A 22,192-nucleotide genomic window follows, 5' to 3' on the forward strand; every position below is an offset into this window, starting at 1 on the left:
CTGTCCCTTTTTCTTTTTGTTTCTTTGGCAGTGACCTCAAACTCTCCATGACCATCAAAGGTAGAAATGGTTTAAACTTCCTCCTCTTTGCTTACCGTTTTGCAACTCTCTCACATCCTAGATGGATCCTCTTCCACTTGACTGGATTTGATGTGTAATTCTGGGCATGACTTGAGCTTTGGAATCCTCAGTCAGGTGCTCCTTCATGTAAACAACTCTCTTGTTTAGCACGGTAACTCATCAAAATAGATGTTAAAAAGTGCCTGAAGTTGCAGAAATCAGTCTTGGTGGACAGCATCTAAACCCAACAAAAAAAGAGAAGTTTAGTGAATATTGTTTTTACTGAATGAAAGCTCCATTGGAAATTTTTTAGAAGATAAAAACAAAGAAATAACATAACTAGAACTACTTCAACAGACTATTGGTCAGATGCCGTTCTCGAACCAGTGATGTTAATACAGATTACAGTAAAACACTGGTGTCTGCTGCCAGTGATTTACTGTTATTAGACAGTGATATTCTTTATAGTGTTCTCAGTCTGTAATGTTAACTATATCATGTTTTTTGTTTACTGTATTGGTATGCTAACACTGTAAAACGTGTGCATGCATTTGTGCCTATATGTGAAAGGTAAAAAGTGACTTGAGTGGGGGGGAAAAACTGGGAGAAAAATACAACGGGAGAGCTGTCTAATGAGGAGAAAGGGGAGTAGAAACAGGGCTAGGGCGGCAATGTGCTGTAGGGGCCTGTAACTAGCTGACAGGACTCAGATTAATGAGCTCAGCTGTGTAATTAATCTGTGGTGGGCAGCTGTCTGTTTATCTGTCTCTGAGTTGACATGACGATAACTCCAGAACGTTAGATTGATCTCCTTCTCCTCCTCCTCTTGCTCCCTGGCCCCTCTTCTCTCTCCTTATTAGAGCAGAAAGTTTCTCAGACAGTGATACTTCTTTGAGAAACCTGGAAACTCAATAAGCGCACCAGAAATGACTGAGATCACATACATGTTCTGCCAGCTTACATTACATTACGGTCATTTTGCAGACGCTTTTATCCAAAGTGACTTACAAGGTAGGCAACATGGGGTTCAGTGTCTTGCCCAAGGACACTTCGACATGTAGCCCGGGGAAGCCGAGGTTCGAACCACCGACCTTCCGATTGGTGGGCGACTGCTCTTCACAGCCCAGGGAGTTTGGTCTGACTGTACGTTTGTATTTTATTTTGCTTTCTCCACTAATCCTTTTTTGCTGGAAATCAACCCTGATTACATGCATTGAACTCTGTGTGACTGATGGATCCCAGAGCTTATAGCTGAGGCACTAAGTCAGCTGAGGTCAAAGGTGACTGGGTCACACGGGTCTGAGCTGCCGGCTATGGAGCTGTGGGAGTTGAAGGCATAACATCGCACACATATTCAGATCCCTTTGATCACCACAAGGGCCTCGGGTGTCTTGTAGTTCAGTGTGGCCATAGTGTGCTCAAATGCACATGTTATATTACTGATATGTAAATAATCCAGTATAAGCAGTTATTTGAATGCAACCCTAATTCTAGAAAAATTTAGTAGGACATATGAAATTCTAATGAAAACAGAATGCAGTGATTTGTAAATCACTTAAAACCTTATCGTTAACTTAAAATGATGCAGAGATGAAGCATTTAGTTGCCCTTGCATTTGAATGTGATTAAAATAATATGTTTTAAAAAATTTGGGACGGTGGCATACGTGGCAGTATTGAGGAACTGAGAAGACGAGTTGATGTAGTTTTGAAGTCAAAATTCAATTTTTCTTATTCACGCTCGATTTCCTTTGTTGTATTTATTGCAAAAAGTTTGAGTGTCTGTCTTAAATTAGCTCAGTCCGAGAGAAGATTATGTCTCTGCATCTTGTTTGATTATATAGCCTAGAGTGGTGAACTCCTCCTCATGTTCACTCAGCTGGGACGCTCTTTTTATATCCAATCATATTACTTACCTCTAGGTAGATCGTCTAGTTAATTGTGAGATGTTCCAGCAGTTGTTTATTATAGCATTGGGCAAATTTTCCTCATCCTTGCCTAACCTTTTTTAAAGTGTGTTGCTGGGATTAACTGTTACATTTCACATCATCCCAATTTTTTTTTAGAAACACGTTTGTAGTTCTCAATCTAGTCTTACCACTTTTTCTTCTCTTTACCCCTCATGTTTTTGAGTAAAAACGCATTTAAAGAGAGGAAAGTATTAACAGTGAGAAAAATCTTAATTCTGTCAGCGGTCACACTTCAGACTCTATTCTCCGAGAAATATTTGATCATAGTTTGCCACAATCGCACTTTTCCTGCGGCATGTCACAACATTCTGAAGCTCGTATCATGTTGGACACAAAGAGCGACGGAAATGCTCTTTCGTGCGACAAGATGTGAAGATATGAAGTCGTGATAATGATGATGCTGCTGCAGGTGTGATTGTGCAACCTAAGCTGGCTGTCCTCGAGAGGCAGACAAAACTGTAGTCCTTATCTTACAACAGAAGGGGTCACTGTTGTCTTTGCTCCAATAGATATAGCATATGAATATATGTGTAAAATAATATGTATTGCGTTTTTAACATTTTGAAACAGCAGTTGCAGCATTGTGTCCCCGTTTTTAAAAAATGTTTTACAAAAAGGAAAAAGCCACTTTTCTTTTTTTCATACAGACCTTGGTGTTTGCATAGATTTTTTTTTTGTGTGTGTGTTAGACGTAGTAATGGGCTTTAGTGATGTTATCCACTCATTTAATGAAACCTTCATTGTGCAGGCTCCTCTCAGCAGGATGAGATGATGGTTATTAGCTACTGTAACTAACTGGCAGCAGGATAGCCTGAGGAAATAGGTCAGCTCACAGCCTATTAATCATGGAAATGCTCTTAACTCCTCTCCTTGAATAATCCTGCTCATATTTGCTAAGACCTCTTCTGTGGTTTCAGCTAATAACGTATCAAGAACTCATTGAAACTGTTCAGTGAACGCTACAGGTGGGTCTGCCTGCATTCTGATCTGAGGTCATGTTCGACTCGGATTTGAGGCCAGGATTAGTTATGGTAATTAATAACGGAGATGCAAGATATGTTCCTCGTAGAATGTTATTACCAGAAGCCTTTCTGGAGTTTGTCCCTCTATCAGTGGAATTAACATCCTCATCATTTTGCTTCTGAGCCATGACAATGAATGTGCTTGTTCACATATGAGATACTGTGTCAGACCAGCAGAGAGCAGCAAACACTGCCTTGTTTTCTCCAGAAGAGCACGCACAAAACACTGCTGTCATTAGGACAAATTACTGACTTTACTATTATCTCTTTGTATTCCTTTTTTTGAAAGTTTAGTTCTTTTTTTCAGTTTTTGCCCTGTGGTGGACTGGCGACCCGTCCAGGGTGTACCCTGCCTTTAACCCAATGGCACCTGAACCATGTAAAAAAAAAAAAAGGCATATTTATTTTAAGGAATGTTGGTATCGTGTACTGTTTTTCTCTTGATGAAACAAACTGTCTGTGGAATAACCAAACAATTCTACAAAATTATTTTTGTTATTATAGTGCTACAAGAGTTTTTTGGAAATGATTTTCTAAGCTCCAACTGTAGTTGTATTGAAGACTACTCTGTTGATGAGTTGGAACAACATTTTTTAACATTTTTTAACTCTACGCCTGAAGCCGATGTGTAGCTAGTAGTGATGTGCCATTTTATGTTAGTGGTGGGAGCTGGCTCACGTCTAAGAGTTACAGATGGATGAATGATAAGGACTAGAATCACTGTGCTTGGAGTTGTGTACTGAAACACAGATTAGTTTATGATGAATAAAACTTTCTGTGGCTTACACATGTTTAATTTTTTTTCATGTTTTTTTTTTTATTTTATTGCTAAAGCTGTTAAATGAATATTTTTAAAATTGACGAGGATATGGATAATTTTAATTAAATATAAATAAATGCACTGCAGTGGTACTATAAGTGAAGAGGTCTGAACTGAGCCAAAGCTTTGAAAAAACTTGTAAATTCCCATTGCTAGTAGCTAGCTTCTACTCTGTTAGCCCAACATTTAGCTAGCTTTTTTAAATTTTTATTTTTAACCTGTGGATTTGCTCAGTTAAAGCAAATAATCTGAAGTTTTTTTGTTGAATCATATCAGAATCAGAAAAGTATATAAAAATATATAATAATAATAAAATAAAATAAGACAGCAGTGAATAAGCGTCTGTTCACAAATTGGTCGCTGATGCGGAGGGAGACTGCACTTCAGGAAGAGCAGCAGTGGCAGTAGTAGCACAGGTGTGTGTGTGTGTGTGTGAGAGTGAAAACCCACGCGTGCTTGTTCTCTGCAGTGTGAGTCGTGACAGAGATTTGTAGAGTTTAGATTGTGCCTGCCGGAGGTTTGGTACACAAACACTGGGAGGGACAGTGCTGACGTGCGGGTGGAATATGAATATTTTTGCTAGGCTAATGTTCACCTACTCTCCGATTCAGCGTTGGTTCATGTCAGCAAACGAGTCAAAAACAATTTCCTGTGGTTCTGTTTTTGGCAGGACTGAGGGTTAGGAGTGGGTGGACTGAGTAGGCGATGTTCTGCAGCGAGTGTGTTTCTGTGAAGCAGAGAGAAAGGGTGGGGGTGTGGTAGGTGAGGAGCTTTCACAAGCATATCACACACTGAAATTCGGCTCTAAAACTTAAAGGGACTAAAACTAAAATTTCAGCTGTATTTATAATTCATTGGTCAATGCAATAGAACTAGTGACAGTTTACCCATTCATTAGAGAGAATTGTGTCTTTTATTTTCTCAAAACGTTTTATGTTTTTGACGATGGACTCCATGAAATGCATAACACTTGATAGTTTATTCAGCTTGTTTTTACAAAAGAAGCAATGCAAGTTTTACCTAAGAGTTAACATACTATCATAAAGGTAGCATACATACAAACCGAAGGGGTTTTGTTAAGTTAGAACAATACGCTTCTCCTGAATCTTGTAATGGCATTAAAGTGCTTTAAAAGTGCCCCTCGCAATTTTAAAACCAACCTCAAAAAAAAAAAAAAAAAATCTGCAGTGCAGAGGTACAGAGCTGCTCCCCCTTCGCCTACACCTCCTCCTCCGGCGTTTTAGTTGTCCCGGGACCCTGCTGGCCAGTGATGCGCATCCTCCAAAACCAGGGTTCTTGCAAGGAGTCACAGGAAGGGCAAGCTCATTAATTATCTCTCCTTCTCTTCCTCCCTCCATCCTCCCATCACACCCTCCCTTCATTAACGACAAGGTTAATCCCCCCTTATCTCTCAATGAGCCTCATTTTTCATGACTCCCTATCTACGTCACTCCCTCCCAAACCTCCATGCTTTCCTTTCCCTTCTTCTTTTTTCGTTTACTATAGATGTCTCTCAGTTTCTCCTTCTGCTTTTCTGTTAAGTTTCCCTTCATTCTTCATAGTCTGCAATTGATCACTCATCTTGCATTTCTCCTTCCCTTCCCTTCCCTTTCTTTTCCTTTCTTGTCCTGTCCTGTGCTTACCTTGAAGAGGCCGTGGTGAGTTGAGAGAGTAGATCTATTACAGCTTATCACTAAAGGACAGGCCAACGGCGCACGCTAGTGAAATATGGCTGCTGTCACAGTTGCCGCTGAACGCGACCCATGCACAAGGCTCACAGAGTTGTAAGGACGAGGGGAGAGGGGAGCTGAGGGAGGCGAGTTGGGTATGGAAACCAATATCAGCACTCTAATTCAAATTAATGGGGAGATTTCCAGGCTTGATGCCGACCGTTTGACAGTGATTTGGCACACAATTAACCTTGTCTCCCTCTCGCCTTTGCACCCTTGTCACCTCCTCGGTCTCATTCCCTGCCTTGCTCTTTTCTGACTCTTTCCATCCCCCGTCACGCTCCTTTTCACGGTCTTATTGATACTGAACCAAATGGAGATAATTATATTTTATGAGATAACTGGCATTCCCTGTTCTTGTTTGCCAATTTAATTTGTTCTAAATCGCCAACATCCATGTAGCATAACTTGATGTGACGGCCTCATCTTAGACTTTGCACATAGCATACCATTCAAAAAATAATTGAACGGTTCTGAGGGGGTATGTGAATTATTATTCATGGCATTGTTTCATTATTATTATTGATACTGATGAGTGTAATCAACAGTAACTATTGCGTAGCACTTTGATCAATATATTTTGATTTAATTTTAAGGAAATGCTAATAAGCTGACATGTGACTTTATTCCCTCTTTTTTTCATTTTTAGCCCAAGCCTTTTGTATGTGCTGCAACATCTGTCCAAAGCGTGATAGATTTCCATTCAGTGACCTGCTTAAAAGACCATCCATCCTGCAGCTCCAGCCTTTCAACTAGATTTTACTCACTGCTTTTATAGGCCATTTCACCTTGGGTTCCAGTTCATAGCACCAAGCAGCCTTTAGTTTTCAAACAGATGAGAACAACAAGAGTAAAGAGAGGTTTACAAGAGAGCAAAATAGAAGGGAGGAATGATGTGTAAAAAAACAACAACAAAAAAACCCCAACTTGAATTAGTAAAAGCCTCTGAAGAGACCCCGTTTAAAAAAAAAAAAAATGTCCTAATGTTTTTTTGATAATGAAACGACTATATTCAGATCCGTTGGAAAGCATTTGCTATAAGATGCATAGTTCATTCAAAGAGTTGGTTTTAGTGTGTGCAATACACTGAGCACAAAGCCTCATGTTACATTGTGTTTCAGTGGGTAGCAATTTCAGCCTTGACAAAAACACAATAGTGTCACAATCCATATTTGTTAATTGTAAGAGGGAAGCACGTTATAACATCCATCCATCCACTTCTGCTTATCTGAGGTCAGGTTGCGGAAGGAACAGATTCAAGAGGGAAACCCAGACATCCCTCTTGCAGCTACTCCTGGAAGATCCCAAGGCGTTCCCAGGCCAGAAGGGATCTATAATCCCTCTAGTGAGTTCTGGCTATGTCCCGGGGCCTCCTCCCAGTTGGGCGTGCACAATAAACCTCCAAAGGGAGGCGACCAGGAGGCATCCTAACCAGATGCCCAAACCAACTCAACTGACTCCTTACGTTGCAGAGAGCTGTGGCTCTACCCCGATTTCCTTCCGGATGGCTGAGCTCCTCATCCTATCTATAAGGCTGAGCCCAGCCACCCTCCGAAGTTAAACCATTTCAGCTGCTTGTATCTGCAAACTCATTCTTTTAGTCACTACCCGGATTTCGTGACCATAGGTGAGGGTTGGAACAAAGAAGAACCAGTAAATGGAAAGCTTTGCATTCCGACTCAGTTCCCTCTTTACCATCAGAGTGGAGCAGCACTCTCATATCTGCTGATGAAGCCCCAATCCATCTGTCCATCTCTCGCTCCAACTTGCCATCACTTGTGAAGATCTTGAGATTTTTAAACTTCACCGACTGAGGCAGGGACTCAACTGAAAAAAAGTGGAATGCTCTCTTTGTGTCAGGGTTGAGAACCATGGCCTCGGATTTGGAAGAGCCATCTTTCATCCAGGTCCTTTATACTCAGCCGCAAACAAGCAGACATGCGACCCTGAGGGTTCCAGACGAGACGCCCTTCTTTTGAGGTCCTGTCCATGAAAATCCCAAACTGCATCGGTGACAAGGGACAGCCCTGGTGGAGTCCATCATGCACCGTAAATGAGTTGGACTTTGTGTCAAGAATGCAGACACAGCTCTTGCTTTGGTTATACAGGGACCCAATAGCTTGCAAAAGCAATAGTCTCGCAGCACCCCTCACATAATCCATAATTCCTTAAAATGGGAATCACTCCACAGGCCACACGGAAATGGTAAATGGACTATACTTGTATAGTGCCTAACTACATGCTTCCTATCTATTCACACACATTCATACACCGATGGATGCATCATTAGGCAATGTGGGGTTCGGTGTCTTGCACAAGGACACTTCGACGTGGCCCGGCAAAGCCGGAGTCAAACCACCGACCTTCCGATTGGTGCTCTTCCTGCTGAGCTACAATGTAGATCATTATGCAAGTCCATTTGGATTGCATATTGCACCATTGCATATCACCAACCTCCCCCAATAGATGGGAAAATGGTACACTTATTCGCCACCATATGCTTGAATATGGTGCTTGTAATGGACAATCCATGACTAGCACAGAAGTCCAAAAAACAAAACACTGCTTGGGTTCTGATTAGGGAGACCGTTCCTCTAAATCATGCCTCTCCAGGTCGCTCAGTCATTGCCCACATGGGCTTTGAAGTATCCCAGGAGAACAATGGAATCCCCTGGTGGTTTCTCTCTAGGACCCCACCCAAAGACTCCAAGAACGGTGGGTTATCCGAGGTGTTGTTTGGTGCATATTCACAAACAATAGTCAGAACCTTCTCTCCTGTGACTTGAAACCGCAGTGAGGCGACCTTCTCATTCACTAGTGAGAATTCCAACCCCAAGGCCTTCAGCTGGGGGTTTGTGACTTGGTACCAAACCTCCTCACACTCAAGCTCAGGCTCTTTCCCCACCATTGAGGTGGCGTTCCATGTCTCAAGAGCCAGTCTGTGAGGCCAGGAATTGGCACGACCAGGCCCTCGTCTTCGCCTGCTGCCCAGCTCACATTGCTCTTGATCTTGAAATTCCTGCCCAGGAGGGGTGAGCCCATGTGAAGATGGCTTCCTGTTGCTTCTTTGGGCTGAGCCCTGCTGAGCCCTGCTGAGCCCAAGGAGCTAAGGCTTGACCATTATCTCCCTCCCCAGGCCTGGCTACAGGGGGCTGCCCCAGTTTCCCTTTTCCGGGCGAGGTAACTCTTTTACACTGGTGCCGCTCCTTTGGGGTCTTCGAATCGTCATTAGTCTGACCTGACCCGTTGAGATCAATTTGCCATGAGAGACCTTACCAGGGGCTAACACCCCTGACAACACAGCTCTCAGGATCATGGGGATACTCAGGCTGCGGCTACACGAAAACGTTTTTCACTGTAAACGATACTTTTTCTTATCGTTTCGCTGTCGCGGCCACACGGAGCCGGCGTTCCCACTACCCCAAAACGATAGTTTTTGAGAACGGGTTCCAGAGTGGGAAAGTTTGAAAACGAGGTCGTTTCGTTTCCATTATTACAGCGAAAACGTTTTTGCGTCAGTCAAACGTTGACGCTGTGAGACTTCTCTATTGTCTCACAGCGTGGCGTGACACAGTGGCGTGTGTACTGCATCGTTTCATCGTTTTCATCCGTTTTCGTCTGGACCTGAGTCTTTACAGCAGCGTTACCGTGTGGTTGCAAGAATTTTCGTACCCGTTTTAAAAAAAAAACTTGTTTAGTTTCCGTGTAGCCGTAGCCTCAAACCCCTCCACCACGTTAAGGTGGCGATTCTACTGAGGGGATGTTATAACATATTAAACCTGTACATGTATGTCAATTCCAACCCCAACCATTTGGCCCAACCAGTATGAAAGTGCAGAATCACGAGTACGTGGGAAGTAGAACAGTGAAGACTAAATTAAATATTCTGATCAATGGGTCTCAAATTTGTGGATTAGCGCCTTTAACACAAAAAAACACAACAACAAAACCAAAACGCAGCATTTCAGATAACATAATGGAGAACACTACATACCACCTATATGACATAGTGATCAAATAGCAAAGTGCGTTCAGTTGGAGGCTTTCTTTGACTCCCAAAACATTACAATTGATAAAAGAGCATCATTCAGTGCAGTGGGTGACAAGGTCTGTAATGAGAATACCCAGGATGCCTCCTTTCTGTTTTTTTCACAAATAAATTGTGGTCTCCACCCCAAGGTGGCATCAGAACTTGTTTGACTCTACAAAAGCAGAGTAAGGCCATGTCGTGTTTCATTAATAAGATGGACTGCTACTGGACAAGTGAACATAAGAATATGATTTGCGCGTTTAGAATAACTTGTCCTTTGTTTTAACTCTCTGTTCATTTTTTCTGTATAAGAAAGACAAGGACAAAATATCATGTATATCACATGAGTGGACGCACAGGTGATTACACCTACTTACTCCTGTGAGGGACTGATTGAAAATGTTGAGTTTTGGTAGTGTTGTGATACTGTGTGCAGTTTCACTAAGATAAATCTCTAATGTAAGGGAGGTGAAAGATCCACCATTAAGTTAGACAGATGTAATGTTTTATGAAATCCTGTGTCTTCTGCTTCAGGGTTCAGCTTTTATTAGCTGCGGTAGCCTTACTGAGCCACAGTCACGCTAAGGGGAGGGTAGTGTGTTTCCAGTGACAGTATCCCTGTGCAAGCATAATGTTGTCGAGAGTTGATTATCCCAGGTTTTCTGAGACCTCAGCGCTTGTGACAGGGACAAACCACATCGGAGACAAGTATGACGGTTACGTCTGCTTAGTACTTTGACAGTTACTGTCAAAAGTACTCATGTGACACAGTTTGCCTGAGAGTAGGGCTCAACATCTGCAGTCATGGAAATGCCCAACATTTTCACTTTCAAGCGTCATAAATAGGTATGTAGAGAAAGTTTACATTAGATTCAGATGTCTTGCTCCATTGTAACAGTTTTAATCCAATGCAGGCTCTTTTTTTTAATCTATCAGCTTATACAAATAAATCCTTTAGCTAATGCTAAATCCTGGAAAGTAATGTTAACCTTTAGTTTTCAGTGAATTGTTTATTGAAGCTGTTTTTGACTGAAACAGGATGCTAATGTTACCAGTTTTGTTCATTTTAGCTAAACAAACTATGATATTTTAAAGAATATTTTGGAACCTAACTACAGTGTATCTGTTACACATTTCCAAGAATCCTATACCTGTAAAGAAAAAAAAAAAAAAAAAAAAAAAAATATATATATATATATATATATATATATATATATAGATAGATATATATATATATTTTTTTTTCTTTACAGGTATAGGATTCTTGGAAATGTGTAACAGATACACTGTAGTTAGGTTCCAAAATATTCTTTAAAATATCATAGTTTGTTTAGCTAAAATGAACAAAACTGGTAACATTAGCAATTTCTGCATATAGATAACAATCACTCCGTGTGGCATGGAAGTAAAATGGACATGTTTATGAATATCAGTAATGTTAATCCAGATACAAGCAAGGACAGGAAAGAGAGACCATGATACGTGAGGGACATTATGGACAGTACTGCAGGAAAAAACAGCGTGGACTTATTTGATCATCCCAAATAGCCCTCAAATAGATTATGTAAGAGTTTGAAATTCAAATCATCCCTACAGCTCAGCATTCAGCAGTCACACAGCATTTTTTTTCATTGTTTTAATGCAGCTTCTCCTGTATTGTTCAAGTGATAGAGACAGCAGATAAAAGGTACGTGTCGAGTTTTTGCTATCGTTTTCATAATTTGGAGATGTTTAGCCTCCACACTGGACAAACAGCCCACATCACACGCACCCAGCATTTACGCAGATTGTAGTCAGAGAAGAAATGATGTAGTACCAGTTCCCCCATGACTCACGACACAGCCATGTGTAAAGGGCTTAACAAGGTAGGAGGGGATAAGCGGCACCCCTGATGTGTAAGCTGTCTCTGCTTTGAAGCAGATGTAAGCATGTGTGTCCATTCTCTTCTTCACTCTTTTTATAAGCGCATGTTGGTGCGCTCATGCGCCTCAGAAGCATGAAGCCTGACTTCACGACTATTAATGTATCCTGATCAGCCCACTGAAAATGAAGCTAATCTGTTGCGAGGGAAATAGGGCAGGAATTAGCTCACCCAATCCACGATTGGTTTCCTTTCAGCATACAAGGCATTCTGACATTTTTCTCCTTGCATTTTCAACCTGCATCCCATCTTTCAACAGTTAGTGATTGTGCAGACTGTTGCCTGTCATTCTTTCAGATGACAAATACCGACTTCCATTTACTGCAAGTGATGATTGATTTCATACTTGTTACAAAGCCTTGATCCATATGAATTGAAATTCCTGCTTGTTTGCTGCTAGCTGAGGTTGATTGAACAGAAGTTTCAAATAATTTTATTCAGTTTTCAGCCTGCAATGATTAAAACAGAAATTGAATATGCACACCCAAATCATCTCGGCTTTCTCCAACAAACGTGAGGCTCTCTTGTATGTTAAGTGTAAATGTGTTTGTTCTTCTTGTAGACTATTGTGCGAGGGAACCGGCCACCCAAAGATGCATCCATTAATGGCCTGCTGGAAGAGTTTGACAACATTTCAGTAACACGTTCCAACTCGCTGCGTAAAGAGAGCCCACCAGGCCCCCATCAGGCAGGAACCAGCTCCAAACCCTTGGGCAGTGGTCATCCCACTGCTCCAGAGGAGAATGGATTCAACCACTACTATTCCCGCTACTCATGTGACCTGGACACCTCCAGAAGGGACTTTTCTCTGGATCCTGGCAAGCCAGGCCTCTCCATAGATGGGGACTGGGCTGTTGGGAGGCACTATCGATTCACCAAACATAATGGCCACTCACATCCCATACGCAGTCCCTTCTACCCAGACGCCATGCCCCAAAAATCTGACTATGGCAAGCTCCCCCCAGACTACCACACCTACTTGGAGAGCAAAGGGCGCTCAGCGGACGAGGTGGCCTCTACAGTGGGGAGTGGAGTGGGCTCCAGTGGCTACTACCGTGCATCGGTGGGAGGCTCGTCCAGCCAGGACTACCGGGACACTTCAGTTGGCACACCATCTCGTGCCTCTCTTCACAGTGAGCAGATCAACTACCCAGACAGCGAGTGGAGCTACAGCGTTCTCCGGGACGAATACGACAAGAGACCCAAGAGCTCTTATGTGACCCAGACCAGCCCCACGCCGGCCATCAGGCAGCGATCTCGGTCTGGATCTGGGCTGCAGGAGCAAAATGTCCCGTATGCAGCCAGCGGAGCTTTCAAGAACCCACCACAGGCACACCCATATAGCTCCTACACCTACCCTCGCCTCTCCGAGAGTCTCGGTAACTCACAGACCCTAGCCAAGGTAAGGAATAGAAAACACAAAAGCTGCACATTTGATTTGATTTATTTGGTTATAACTCTGAATTAAAACATTCATCTATGATAAAGGATGTGTTTGCTCTAAACTGCAGGGCTTTCAAATTACAGGAAACGTTTCAACACACCCTTTTCAAGCCAGTATCCACTCCTTTTCCTCTTTTGTACACTCTAGCTCTTTAAGATCCACAACTATAAATCGTTTTTTATAGTCTTCCTGCCAGATAGATGGTGTCAATTTTAATCTACTCTTCCCTTAAGGAGGCAGGTGCTGCCACATAAAGAATTACCCCCCCTGCAGTGGCCACCGTTTTTGTACACAGATCAATTAATGCTCATGCTGACCATTGATCGGACAGCTCTGAATGATGGAAAGAGTTACAAAGACTAGACAAAGAGAGGCGCGAAGGAATGTAGAGATTAAAGAAAGGATCATTGTAGGAAGAATCTGAAAGAAGGAGAAGATGGTGGAAATGAGAATACCAGGATAGCAAAGACGATGCAAAGAAAGGCTTAAACCGAATTAAACAATAGGACTAATTTTTTATTAGTGTAGGTGCATTGCATCAGTATTTTATTATGCATGCAAGCAAAAGAATGATCTCTGATTCCCATTTTGGAAGCAATCACAGAGTTGAAGAAGTGGCACTTAATTTCAGCATTATTTTATTTTATCTGGAGAGCAATTATTTAACTGCAGTAACAATTAAATATCACATTTTTAACACAAAATACACAAGACAATTATTAAGGTCAGTGATGTGTGGTGTGAGCTGGATTGGGCAAAAAGAATAAAGATTACTTTTGTTAATGACTAGAAAATAAATATCTAACAGGTAAGCTTCATGTCCGATTAAACAGTTTTATACAATTCACACACGTCAGTATCGTTTATATAAAAGTGGGACAGTGTATACAGTAGATATAGAAAGTTAGACACCATGTTTGCCGTTGAAATCCTTATTTTCGAGTGACTTGGTTTGCTATAAGGGCTAGAAATTGAACATAATACTGGTAACTTATGAGAATGAAATCTAGTCACTGCTTACAGAGCAAAGCAGTTTCGTCCCTTCCCAACATCCTTACCTACCTCTGGGAAATTCAGGGTCTGATCTAAGCATGTCACAGGCAATAAAGCAACCAGGTGGCTTTCTAACAACATGACAGAGAAACTTAAAGAAGCAGAAATTCTTAATGAAAAACTCTTAATTTTGACCGTGGTTTTGTAGTTGTTTGTTACGACATTGTGTTAGTTTCCATGTGGATCTTAAGTTTCCCAATATGGAAGACATGCAGACATATGGCTGTGGCTTCCGGGAGCTTCCAGTGAGTTGCTTACATTTCTTCTTTTACCATTTGGTACAGTATGTGCATGAACCAGCCATCCAAACCAAGAACAACGCCCGCAACTATGACTGTATAAGCGATAAAGTGACACCATGAACCCGTTGCATGCTCCAGCTGTCTCTGGTCCAAAAAATGGATCTTACTGACCTGCTACTACTTTTACGTTGCACAGACAAAGAAGGAGGAGACATTTAATTAATACTTTCTGATGAGCCAACATCAGTTTGATGATATCAGTAAAGAGCGATCAAACTTCAGAGACTATATTTCTCAGAAAACGTCAGACAGTGCTTAAAGACTATTCGACAGCGTGTCTCAGATAATTAGCTCCTTTTTACGTGTAAATCCAGTATTATATCGTATTCATTGAACATTTAATCAGTAGTTAGGATATGATTGAGTGGTTTCAGGGTAAAAATGTTTCTTACAAGCGTAGGATCTGTTCTTTCCCTCTTTATTTTGATTAGCTGTCAATTTTAATAATTTATCAAGTCAATCCAAAAGTTATCCCAACAATGCTGTTTGCCAAAAAAACATCTATTTGTAGTTGGAGTTATTGTAGTTGTGTTCTCGGTGTGGATGGTGCTTAAATGATGCTCAGAAGCTATATGTAGCGTTCTGTACATAGAGAACCAAACTTGACACAGATATTAATAATAAATAATTTCATACATGACTATTGTTACACATGTTATGGGCGCTCCAAGTGAAAGAGATGCACAAAAACAAAGAAACACGTAAGCGCTTTTTAAAAGTTAGAACCAAATTATCTTTAGAGACCAGCTCTCACAATGATAAGAGGCACTCGATTCTGCGTAGAGCCGCTTCTCCTCCGCATGAAAAGGAGTCAGCTGAGGTTGTTCAGGCATGCAATTATGATGTCTCCTGGTTGCTTCGTTTGGAAGATTTTGGGGCACATCCAACAGGGGTGAAACCCTAGGGCAGACCTGGAACTCGCTGGTGGGAATATAAATCCCCTCTGGTCTGGTCCTGGACCTGTTGCCCCCGCGACTTGACCCTGGATATGTAGACAAAAAATGAATTGATCCATTGGGTGATTGGGAAAATTTCTTAGCAACATGACTAGATATTGTGAGTGTCATGTTTCACAGCTTTTAGCTGTGCTGTATATATGAGACATATATTATATATATATATATGTTGAAGAGGGGCGCAGTCTTTGTTGTGCAGCAGAACTTTATTTATTTTATTTTATTTATTTATTTAAAACAGGGACAATGCACAAAACATTAATCTTGAGAGAAGAGATGCCTTGTGCCAGGTTGTAGCAACATTTGCTAATTTCCAAGAACAGATTAAGATTGTAAAATATGACAGATAAAAGTAATATGCAGACCCTAATATTTTAAAAATAGAAAAAAAACACTGGTAAAAAAGAAAAAAAGAGGAATTCAAGGTAAACACAAGAAACTTGTGCTAAAGAAAAAAAGAAAGAAAGAAAAAAGGACCAGGCTCAGTGAATAATTACCTATACTCCCTATATAGATCTCAGTGAGCAGTGCTGACCAACATATCATTGGGGTCATCAGGTGGGAACCTCCTTTCATCAGTGTTTCGTCTAGTTGGGCCCACGACACCTCCAGGAGGCTAGACAATGACCACTGGTGTCCCAGAGTCACCCCCCTAATGCCAGCCATCACTGCTCCTCACACCACAACCACCATCTTTTTTATTTATTTTTTTCCTCCCACAGCCACAAGCTACCTCAGCCTCTCACCAACTGCACACCAGTAACAGCGGGGTGGGGATGCAAACCCTGGTTCGGGTAGGGGGAGAAATAAAAGAGGTTAAGATGAGTAGGAATGGGATTCAAGAAAAACAGAAAAAACACACAAACCACCGAAAACAACAAATAAAGAATCCAGGCATTAGTGGTTCTGTAATGTAACAATGTGTTTTCAGTGTGAGTTACTTGTTATACTTTGTATACCAGTATTATTATCATCATTGTTATTATCAGCACGAGGAACTCTATTTTCTTCCAGTAGAGTACAACAAAAATAGTGATGCTAGCAGGGGGTAAAATGCTCTTAGTCAATGCAGCAGCAGGAGCAGAATGTTCATTCTGTAAGTAGTTTATATCATATCGTCTGTACAGCTTTTACATCACTCCTTAAAGCTATCAAAGCCTCATTATGTCCATCATACAGTGACTACCATTACCACCACTCTCTACCATTCCTTCCTGGCACGGTAAATCCAGTGGCTGAGAGGAAAACTGGGTTTGCTGATGTAGATCCCAGGGTGCCTCGGCGAAAAGCCATTTAACCTGCGTGCCATAGTAAATAGCCACTCAGACTAAAACAGCCACAGAGAATGCAAGAGTAGCAGGAATGTGGTGCAGGAGAAGGTCATTTTTCTTTCATATGGTGCGTTACTGCATTGCTTCGCAACTCGTTGTGCTTGATGAGGCACATTTGTATTTTTTCAAAGACTGCACAGTAATGTGTCGGGAAGGGGAAGACTCAAGAGCACATAGAATGACTTCTCCTTTACAAGTTTCAAATGCAGCCAAATTACAATGTAGAGGGATTGTGGCTGCATTCACCTACTTTTGATCACACATAGTATCTATTTCCTCTATTAGAATTAAAATGTTGACTACTGTTTAATTAGATTTAGTCCATCTGGGGTTCTTAATTTGATCATATGTTTGTTGTGTTGTCAAATCCTGAAATAGTTTAGGTAAAATTTGCGTGAGTTCCCTTCAACAGTCGAATATTTTGAAACGGTGATTTTAAAAAGAAAAAAGTGATCCGGCAGCTCAGGAATCGCAACCCTTTTTAGTTCCTGGAGCTTGCAACAAACCCACCCCTCTCCTCCCTCGCTCTCTGTCTGCCTTTTCTTCTCCTTCCCTCCTTCAGCCCACTCACACCACTGAAGTAAATCCCTCTCTTTCCCTGCTGTTGTCGGGAGCTGGTGGGGATGCAAACGTAGTCAGCACGGAGTCTTGGCCACAGACAAAGACGCATGCACACACACTTCCCGCTTCGCTTTCTCTCCCCCTCTGTGTTTTGTGGCGAGTGCGAGCACGGTGCCGCATCTCGGTGACAAATTGATGTTGCGGCACTTTCCCTTTCTGCAGCCTTAGCATAAAACTGGCCGAACGATGTTCCACCACGGAATTCAATTTCACAGTTGAGTTAGGTTGTTGATTACCCTGCCAAACTCAGATTAATGTGCGTTTAACCAACATGGATCAGGAGACCCTTGGCTGACAGCCAGCTAGCAGTGCTGGCCAGCGATAGGTGGGGGTGTGAGACTGGGACTTCCAGCATCCGCCTTCACTCCTTCCCACCCCCAGCCACCACACACACACACACACACACCTGCCTCAGAGTGATTGATTAAAAGAGTCCACACCATGTAATTATACACCATCCCAACCCATCAGGACTCCTCCTCCTGCCCTGTCTATACACATGCGTGAGTGTATATGTGTGTGTCACTGTGTGCCAGCTTAAAGACGAATAGCGATAGGCGCTCAGGACGAAAACAACGAAAGGGGAGGAGATGGACTTTTTTATTGTAAGCGCAGTCTGAGATCGAGAATTTATGAGAAAAAACATCACGCTGGTTGAAGATCATTTGGGAGGTGTGGCAAATGTAATTTGATTTAGTCTCTGCTTGATGTTAGCACCTTTATCTTCAATTGATAGCCTTTCAGTTTACACAGTGTATCCAGTTTCCACTTTTATCATGAGACACAATATGATGCTGACTATAAAACGAGTCCGTTAATAAAACGAACGAAGAAACAAATCACCACTGCTGTTTACTCATTAGTGCTTTTTGTGCATATGTTGTGTGCGGGTCCTTCGTGAGTCATATCATTTCAGATGAGTCATACACCTGAGCTTTTAATAGTTTTCTTTGAGGTAAGCTCTACCGCATTCTCTCGCTCTCTTCATTTTGACACAACTTAGAAGGGAGTCAGGTGTTTCTTAAGGAAGAGGTGCGTCCCAGATCTGGATGCCCCCTGAGCTCTTGTGTTTGATGAATGGAGCATTGTAGAGTGGTAGGGATAAAGTATGGTACTTGTCCTGTGGACTAAATTTTCTCTGTTACATCTGTCTGAGGCTAATGTACCTGGAGGGATAGTGTATGGTCACATATATATACAACCACCATTCAACATCAATATCACCCTCCACTAGTCGCATTATATAGAGAATGTAAAGTTAATGCCATGCCGGGTTGAATTTCGGGTATTTGGGTTTGTTTTTTTATTGTAAGGAATCCTATTTGCACCGAGAGGTTTTTTTCTATGCAGGGACTGTGCCCAACTTCCAGAATCATATTTTTATGCACATACTGCAAGACTAGCCATCGTTATCACCTGTATTTGACAATGTGAAGTTTCAGAGACTTTTTTCAAATTTAAAACTGTCCTTTTTCTCACTCTTCCAGGGCGACTATGAGCGTCCATCTCGTGATGAAAGTCCCCAGGTTGCAGGTGGTAGCACCTGCCTCCGAGGGCCTCTTAAGCTACCTCAGAGCCATGCCAAACCGCCTGGCTACCCCCCGGTACACCTACCGTACCCCCCTATCTTTCACCATTACAAACCCTCACCCTACCATCATCCCCCTTCCCAGCCCAGCCCACCATACACCCCACAGGTAGAGTATGTTCACTGTCTTCCTATACAAAATGTATGTAGCAGAGAAACCTGGGTCAGGCTTATTGGTACTTATATAGAGTATTATAAAGTTACATAAGACTTAAGTGAGTACAGTACTAAAAACTATGCTATAAATTGTGATAGAAAAATGTTAGGATTTACAAGATTTGGCTCTGACAGAGTTTTAAAAAAAAACTCTCTTAAAACAAAATAAATATTAACAAATTAATTAAATGTGGAAAAATGTTGTTTTTATGCCCATGTGTCTTGTTTTTCATCCAGGGGGCCTACTCACAGCCTTCATCGCCCTACATCCCCCCGGGGGCTTATCCTCCTCCTTCGTGGGGGTCGAGCTCTGACACTCAACCCTCCAGAGTCTCCCATGAGCAGTTCAGAGCTGCACTCCAGCTGGTGGTCAACCCAGGTGAGGAATGTAGAACAGGAGCGGGAAGCGACACGGTAATGCTGTAGCGTTGCATCAAAATGAGGATACGTCTGCGTTTTGCCATCAGGCGACCCTCGGGAATACCTGGACAACTTCATCAAGATCGGCGAGGGCTCCACGGGCATCGTGTGCATCGCCAGCGAGAAGCACAGCGGCAAGCAGGTGGCAGTGAAGAAGATGGACCTGAGAAAGCAGCAGAGGAGAGAGCTCCTCTTTAATGAGGTAAGGAACAACTTCAGCACAATTATGTTGAGTACCTTCACGCCCAAAGCACTGCATTTTAACTGGAGTTCTTACTGCAGAGGATACAAAAATCCAAGTGGTTTTGTTTAATGTTTTTCATGTGAGATTTAGTGGATTAATTTGGCAGATGTAAATTCCGAGCACGATTTCTGAGTAGCTAACATTTGTCACAGATTGCTAATGGCTTAAACAAGCAGCGGCAGAGCTGGCTTTGGTTTAATTAGCATCTTTAAATGAGCCTCTTTTTCTTTTTTCTAATGCCGAATACATAAAAATAAATCTCTCTCTTGCTAGCCAGTTATTGGAAAAACACGAGTTCAGTTTGCTTTTATTTCCCTGACATATATCCACGGCAATTAAACCACTAACACATTTCTGCATCCATAATTGAATCTTTTTACTAAATTTAACACGTTTTTTTTCCCCTATGAAAACCAATGTTTTTATTGCTGTGGATGTACACTGTGCGCCATATATGGAAAAATTCACTACATGCTATTTTAATTTTTACTGAAAAACAGTAATATTTGCAGACAAACTGCCCCTAAAGCACAAAGAATTTGAAATGAGTTAAAGGTACTTGGATTGCACTTATGCTCTGATTCCATTTTGTCTGTGATTAATTGAGACCAACGGAGACTGCATGCATGTTTATAAGCATGTGTGAATTTAGACATGAAGCAGTGGGTGTCAAGTTGGAAATTTGCTTCATGTAATCCTATTAATTCCTATATGTAATCCGTTTAGAGTTAAGACTCCAGAACATGTTAACATAAGACGAGAAAAAAATTTTTATTCATAAAAGAAAAACCAAATTAAATTACATGAATACATTTAATGAGTTACTGAAGTAGTAGATGAATAATTTGATGCACACTTTATATACAATAATATATTGAATGTCCCAACTGATAATGTTAGTGATGTTTCCTTTTACCTTTTTCTGCATGATTTTATATCATATGAACTTGTTTTTTTTTAGCACTTTTCCTGCCAAATCCTAGATAAATGCAATTCAAGATCTGGTATTGTACCTGATAAGATAATGCACGAATCTTCGTGCAGCTTCCAGAAGGATGCAGATTGATCAGGTTCCTCTCAGCTGAAGGACAACAAACTCATTTTTCAGCTCTCTTGCATCCTCACCAGAGTCATGCACCAGGCCTTCTTTATATTTTTGGAGTATGTCATGTTTGTTTTTATTGCCAAACATGGCCCTAAGGTCTTGTCTGTTCAAACGACATGGTTCAAGAAATCTTTTGACTTCCCTGCTAAGCATTTGTTGCTGCTCATCAGAGGTTGTATTTATATCATTTTAAGGCCTTGTGAGGACCAGGTGATATATAAAAATTTGGAGTTACAAGAGAATGCACTTTTTTCCTATATAATCTATGTCACAGTATATCATTTATGGGCCAGTGTTTGCTCTGGATCACATACTATTCCAATATAAAATTTGCCAGTTGTAAATCCACTATGTCATGAAAGCTATTCCTATCTCTCTGTCTTTATTTTAGGTAGTGATCATGAGGGACTACCATCATGAAAATGTTGTGGACATGTACAACAGTTACCTGGTGGGAGACGAGCTGTGGGTTGTCATGGAGTTCCTCGAGGGTGGGGCACTCACCGACATTGTGACCCATACCAGGTAACCATTCTACTTCTTTATTTATTATAGTCTTCTTTAAATACAGTGTAAGGTGGGGAAAAAAAAACAACTGCATTTAACTGCTGAGGCGGCCATATAACAATTCCATGATGTTTGAGTGAAACACTGTTCAGGATGGCACTGACGTGTGAATTAAACGATATTCAACACTGCATCAGGCGACCACTTCCGTGCTTTGTGGCATTGCACACCAGGGGCCCATACAGCGAATCAGGTTTAACATCTGGCTTAACAAAACACCAACAGTGGAGAGCTCACTAAGCAGCATCGCAATGCTGATTATCAGCGTGATCAGTTGGCGTTGGATGTCCGGTGAGAATCACGGATCATTGACATATCTCTCATGAGAACTTTTGTATTTATCGCAACTGGGAAGAAACAGAGCTGGAAGGAAGCCTGTACTTGTGCAGGTTAGATTTTCAGCAAAAGATGACATGATGATACAGTATCACGAAGAAGCATCTTGATACTGATAACCAGAATTTGAACCTTAAGTTACCTCGTGAAGAAACTAATACATCTTTCTCACCGCCGTTCATGACCGTCTTTCTTTTATGACAAATTGGTTGTCTCAAAATTTTTTGGTCAGAGTACAGAGGTCAGAATACAAAAACCATCCAACAGTCCCACACCGCCCCAACTCAGACCAAGCCGTCCCTATCAGTGAAACCTTTTGTTCCTCGAGTTTTAAGAAATTTGACGACACTAATAATATTAATAGTGATCATAATTTTATTGTAGTACAGGCCCCTTTTGGATGGGGGTCATGAGCGAGCATCCTACTCTTGCCTTCTGTCTTTTGGCTGACTTCTCCTTGCTTTTGTACCTTTTTAAATAGCCAAGAACTACATCACTGAAATGGAAAGATACAGCA

At 41.6% G+C, this 22,192-nt stretch overlaps 1 protein-coding gene across 4 annotated transcripts in view; it reads left to right on the forward strand.

Annotated features, from left to right (window-relative positions):
- pak5 (p21 protein (Cdc42/Rac)-activated kinase 5) overlaps positions 1–22,192 on the forward strand; it is a 73,593-nt gene that overhangs the window by 43,374 nt on the left and 8,027 nt on the right. For all 4 annotated transcript variants that reach the window (XM_075458505.1, XM_075458508.1, XM_075458506.1 and 1 more), the window contains 5 exons: positions 12,115–12,954; positions 18,747–18,956; positions 19,241–19,382; positions 19,471–19,625; positions 21,164–21,297. In XM_075458505.1, the coding sequence (XP_075314620.1) occupies positions 12,115–12,954; positions 18,747–18,956; positions 19,241–19,382; positions 19,471–19,625; positions 21,164–21,297 (1,481 nt within the window). The remainder of the gene's footprint in view (positions 1–12,114; positions 12,955–18,746; positions 18,957–19,240; positions 19,383–19,470; positions 19,626–21,163; positions 21,298–22,192) is intronic.

Source organism: Odontesthes bonariensis, chromosome 24 (genome assembly GCF_027942865.1).
Source record: "Odontesthes bonariensis isolate fOdoBon6 chromosome 24, fOdoBon6.hap1, whole genome shotgun sequence".
In the NCBI taxonomy this organism is placed as follows: domain Eukaryota; kingdom Metazoa; phylum Chordata; class Actinopteri; order Atheriniformes; family Atherinopsidae; genus Odontesthes; species Odontesthes bonariensis.